Source organism: Quercus suber, unplaced genomic scaffold, assembly GCF_002906115.3.
Source record: "Quercus suber isolate HL8 unplaced genomic scaffold, Cork oak 2.0 scaffold_304, whole genome shotgun sequence".
In the NCBI taxonomy this organism is placed as follows: Eukaryota; Viridiplantae; Streptophyta; class Magnoliopsida; order Fagales; family Fagaceae; genus Quercus; species Quercus suber.
Genome location: NW_027069760.1, coordinates 40,623 through 46,254, shown reverse-complemented (window position 1 = coordinate 46,254; position 5,632 = coordinate 40,623). Strand labels below are relative to the sequence as shown.

General features: G+C 34.3%; 1 protein-coding gene across 1 annotated transcript; it reads left to right on the top strand.

Moving 5' to 3' along the window:
* The first annotated feature begins 303 nt into the window (after window positions 1-303).
* LOC112012258 (protein DEHYDRATION-INDUCED 19 homolog 6) lies at window positions 304-5,346 on the top strand. The gene is made up of 5 exons (XM_065782495.1): window positions 304-647; window positions 2,209-2,351; window positions 2,676-2,753; window positions 2,858-3,075; window positions 4,917-5,346. The coding sequence occupies exons 1-5, from the start codon at window positions 569-571 to the stop codon at window positions 5,017-5,019; spliced, it is 621 nt and encodes a 206-aa protein (XP_065638567.1). The 5' UTR covers window positions 304-568; the 3' UTR covers window positions 5,020-5,346.
* The last annotated feature ends 286 nt before the right edge of the window (window positions 5,347-5,632 follow it).

The window sequence follows — 5,632 nt, the reverse complement described above, 5'->3', positions numbered from 1 at the left end:
GCTCATGCAAATTGAAATTCTTAAGCAAAAATGAAAATTCAAAAGTGAAACAATTTTTTTGGTGACAAAAACAGGAAAAATCCAAAGATTTAAAAAAAAAAAAAAAAAAAAACATCATTACTACACTTTAGACTGTTCTTATATAGTAGTAAATTTTATTTTTATTTTTATGGGAATATAGTAGTAAATTGAATTATATGTGTGGGGAGGATTAAATATGAATTTTGTACCTTTACCACGTGTCAACCAACAGGGAACTAGCTTTTGTGTGTCAGAAAAAGCTATTTCCACATATTTCTTGTCATAGAGAGAGAGAGAGAGAGAAGGCAGAGAGTATTATGTGAAGAAAGTAAGCAAAAAACAACTCCACCACCACCATATATTCAATCAAACTGATGAGACTGCAAGAAAAGAAAGAAAGTGAACCTCTGATTCTCTCTCTCTAGCTTTGCTGTGTCTTTCTTTTCTCATTTTCTCTCATTACAAAGCTCACATATTCTCACGAACCCCATTTGTGTAACATACATATATTTTCTCTGCGTCACTCACCGGAGTCTTGACTGACACCATGGCCGTTGACTTCAGAGCTTACAGGGTCCTCTCTGCCAAGCACTTCTCTTCTGTTCAAGCTGCACGCATTCACTCTGGTATTTTTGTTAGTTTTTATAACTTGTTTTGCTTCTGGGTTTGATAATTGATATTTGAATTTGTGGTTTGTTTACATTTGTTTTTTCTTAACTGATTAAGTTGAAAGTGACAGTTTTTTGCAAAGTTTGAGGTTCAATCTTGTGGACTGGGTTGTCAAGTTGTACATTTTACCAACAGGAAATCTTATTTTTTTTAGAAAAAAAAAAAAAATTCAAAGTTTTAATTTTGTTTCTGGGTTCGTGGATTGTTTGATTGGTTATTGATTTAATCGAAAGAAGAAGAAGAAGAGGTTTTTAAGTTTTTAACGTAGACCCATGTTGTCAGAAGACCTTTCAGTTTTGCTTTTTGTTATTTCAGAGAATGAAATTGATACTTTAAATATATATGATTCTAATGGATCTATTTTGCTTTAATTATCAATCGGTTAGTATGATAATAGACCTAAATCCTGTTGATTTTATTCACAATTATTACTTTTAGAGAATTTCAATACTTTCTGTTTATATATTTTTACCCTGTGTAGAACTCTAGAATCTTAGAAGAATGTTTTTGTAATACTAGGTAATCAAGAAAAATAGGCTTGCAAAGGGACTAATGTAAGATCTTGAATCCGAGGCTTTGATTAATTAAGAGGCTGGAGAAAGTTTTATTAGGTTGGAGGCGACTCAACCCCGCCTAAAGTGATCATTATGACGAATTGCCCTGAAGATGAACTTAGTGTGCAAAGACAGAAGAGCAAAAAACAGTTAGAGGAGATCAATAGTGATCTGTTAACGCATCAGAGGTCTTTGGAATGGCTTAGGACTAAATTGGTGATATTGAAGAGCAAAGCAAATCCTTCATCCAAGTCTTGTGGTTTTGGCATACTTGAAAACCAGCAAAAAGATGATGACCATAATTTGACTGAGAAAACATCTCAAGGTGTGAGAGCAAAAAGCGATACGGTTTTGGAGACATAAACAGGTTTTATAAGTGTGGGGTGAACCAGTCAAAGGCGCAGCCTGGTGGTGGAAGGCTCGGGATGAGTTGTAGACCTAGTGGTTCAAGTCCCTACTAGGAGTTCCCCTAGATTACCTGTTACATGGGTTGACGGGTGGAGTTGTTTGGGTCTAAGGGGGCCTGCCTTAGTGAGGTTCCACGTCATTAAAAAAAAAAACATGGGTGATGAATTCTAGAATGAAAGATGGTTACTTTATGTATTAGCCTCCTCTTCATGAAGTGTTGTTTAGAGAGAACTAATTGCGTGCAAAGTTTTCTTGCAATATAAGTTAGTTTCTTAGGAAAGAGATAAATAGTGACTGTTCCAACAAATTGTTTCAGGTTTAGATCACAGGGATTAAGGCAAAAGAGTTCATTCCCTTTCTCTGTTTTCTTTGTCTGTTTATTTGTGTATGTTTTTCGCTTTCACATTCATTGTTTACATGTTAATTAATCTATCTGTGGTATTGTGGGTTTTGTTGTTGATTTGATATATCTCTGTTGTGGTCATCCATTGGTCTCTAGATTGCTGAATGTTGTGTCTAACAATTCATTTTTTGTCCTTTTCCCCTCCCTAAACAGAAAGTCGCACAATCCTCTATGATTCAGACAATGATGATGATTCAAGAGCTTTATTTCCTTGCCCCTTCTGTATTGTGGACATCGATGTTTCTGTGCTCTGTAGCCATTTGCAAGAAGAACACTGTTTTGACTTAAAAAATGCAGTACGTGCTCTTCTTTTTTTTCATTTCTTAACATTTTTGGAGATAGATCTTCAAATCTGTCTTGCCTTCTTGAATGATAAACTTCCTAATGAAGTTGGTCTAAATACCTGGGTGCTGCTTCCAACTAATCCGAAGTTGAAAATTAATACATTTACTTGATATGGTGCAGCCTATCAATCACCATTTCAATGAAAATAACTATTACCATTCAGCATTTATGACATTGAAAAAATAGGGACAAATGCATGTGAAAATTATGAAGTACTGTGTGTGTTTCAATTAGATTTTTATTAAGATTGAAATGCTTCAGTGTTGGTATCACAGGTTTGTCCTTTGTGTGCGGCAAATCTTGGGAAGGATGTGATAGGGCATTTTATTGTGCAGCATGCAAGCTCGCTGAAGGTATTGCTCCAATTATGGTTTGTCATGTTATAGATATAGAGTACCCATCTCTTTGAATTATATATTCTGCTTTGTATTTATCAGTGAAAAAAAAATATTTGCAGCGAAGGAGAAAATCTGAGAAATATGGCTTCTTGGGTGGTAATTTAGCTATGCTTGGAAAAAAGATTCCGACACATCCTATGGGAAACAAGCATGAATCTACACCCGATCCACTCCTCTCATCGTTTATCTCCCATATGCCTTTTTCGGACCCTAAATGTATCCCTCAAGATGAATGCTTCAGAGAAGATGCCTCCTCTGCCACATCTGATGTGAAAAGGTATATTCCTTTCTGTTCAGACTTATGGGGTGGCCTATCTAAAAACAGAACTTACAGTACGGTCAGTTCTATTAGGAAACACAATAGAAGAAATTTCAAGATATAATATGAATGTTATTAATGTGGGTAAAATATGTCAGTGTTGTAAGTTTTTTAAGTTCCCTTTTCTTTCATTAATTTATTAGATGAGATTTTATACTTTTGAGCTAATGTGATTGTCTTTTAAATTGCAACTGCGATAAAGCTAGTATCATGTGTTTCTAAACACTTTTTAAAAGAAAAGAAAAAGTGTTTATCAAGTATTGCTTAAAATTGGAATTTGTCTAAGAATAATATCCACACTAGAGCAAAAAATTCCATACAATTAGAAGCAGACAAAAATCACACAGGAAATTAGTGCATGATAGAAGTTATATATATTGAATGAATGACTAGATAGGGAATTCATATTTTGATGAAGATAGTTAATCTATTTACACTGTTATTAAAATTACTTATTGTCACTGTCTACTAAGAAATATGAAGTAGATAACTGCTGCAGTAGTAGCTAACTCCAAAGGCCATAATGTGTATTTCAGCTTCATTAAATATTAATGCTGCATGGTGGCACCTGATAACTTCCTGAATTCCTGAATTACCAGAATAAATAACTTTCCCTTTTTGTTTCTTATAACTTTATTCATTACTGTTTCCAAATTTCATGTGAAAGATTAGTGACAGTAACCTGAATATAAAACATTAGCCCCATGCTAGCACCACCCATCGCTTGAGAGTGCATAATTTGATAGCTACTGTTTTCATTGTTTAAAGTTCAATCTGGACATTTATTTGCAACTTCTAATTTTTAATCCTTTTCTAATGAGGCTTAACTATTTTCATCTGCTCACAACTAATCTCATCTCAAGTTTCACAAAACCTCTTTTAAGGTATCATGCTCCCATTTTGTTCCTTATTTGCTTGGTTTACAAGATTGCTAATTATTGAGGGCCTCTATCCTTTTCTTTTGTTAAGTTATCTGGTCAATGGGGTTTGGTTCTTTAAATTCCTCTGTGTGTGTGTTTTGAGTGCACAAAGGGTATCCATAATTTTTGTTTCTATTTATTCTTCTCTAGTTGTAAGGCTTTGTTTATTAGCTTAGCTTCAGTTGATTGTGATTTGTAGGGTTTGTAATAACCAGCAACCAACAATTTAGCATGCTTCCACAGTGTATATTGGAAATCATGACTTTCAGTCATTTCATTTCTTCATGCCTTAACCACGGTTGTTTAGGAAGTGGCCCCTTAACTTTTCATCTCTGTCACTAATATGGCTTTGGATAAACATGATGAAGTCAGTGCACTCGTTTATCTGAAGTTTTTTATTTGTCCAATCACCTGTTTCAAAAAGTGGAGCAGTAGGGAGTCTGCCTAATTCTTTTCTATTATTTCTTGATGTTAATGTGCTAGATTGCATACTTTATTAATTTTTTAAAATTAGAATCCCTTAGTTGATAATATACTATCGAATAAACATGCATATTTTTTAGCTCTTTCGATATCACTGAAGTCTCATCTGCAGTTCCATTGATGTGCTTTTAGGATGGCTTTGAATTAATCTAGAACTTATATTTGATTCGTTAAATACTGTTTATAGGTGTGATGATTCGTTAAATACTGTTTATACTGTTTATAATTCCCTGCACGGGTGGCAAGTGATCCTGCGATCCTCACCTCTACCATTCTAGTGCCCTGCCCGGGGGTTTAATACAACCATAAACGCCCCCATTTTTGTTAACCTTTTTTTTTTTTTTCTGAATGGAATACGATGCTAGGTGATGTTACTGATGCTTCTTGTTTGTGCAGCATTGTGCCGTCTTCACTGCACGAAGATCATGAACAGGATAAAGAAGAGAAAAGGAAGAAAGCTGCTTTTGTCCAAGAGTTGATTATGTCAACCATATTCTAAAAAACATCCATCCCCATGCATGTTTGGTGAAGCTCATAACTTTTTCAGAAGATGCAAAAGGTTGCTTCACTTACCAGTTGCCATTGACCCGTTTTCCACAGGCACGGAGGCACCATGTTTTTCAATGGTGCATACCTTTAGGATATAAATTAGTTTCTATATTAGGTAGCCGATCGACTAATACATCTTTTACATGTTCATGAAGAGCAGTGTGAATTTATTTTCAACCTATCTATGTAATGAGTAGAAACAATCGTTTCTATATATAAAGCTACTTAAATCTATGATATCTAAATGCCAGGCGAAAATTTCGCTGGTGGTGCGTTTTGTTTGGTGTTACAACAATGAGAATAATGGAATTAAAATAGGAGTCTTCCTCGGTTTATTTAATAATAACTTTTCAACAAGTCTCTTCATATTGTTCTCCTCCGCCCTCTATTTTTTCTTTAACAAATGTTAAAATTGAGATCTTATATATGATTGTTGAGAAGGTCCTGATGATCGGATTAAAGATCATAACATTCAGCTTTCAATAAATAATAAAATGAAAAATCATCAATAATGATGATGTATGTTAACAATTACAAGACTCATTTAAAATATATAAGTAATC

Coding starts and splice junctions, on each gene's coding strand:
- LOC112012258 (XM_065782495.1), top strand. CDS start 569: ATGGCCGTTGACTTCAGAGCTTACAGGGTCCTCTCTGCCAAGCACTTC. Junction 2,754..2,857: donor AGCATGCAAGCTCGCTGAAG/GTATTGCTCCAA, acceptor AAATATTTGCAG/CGAAGGAGAAAATCTGAGAA. Junction 3,076..4,916: donor GCCACATCTGATGTGAAAAG/GTATATTCCTTT, acceptor TTGTTTGTGCAG/CATTGTGCCGTCTTCACTGC.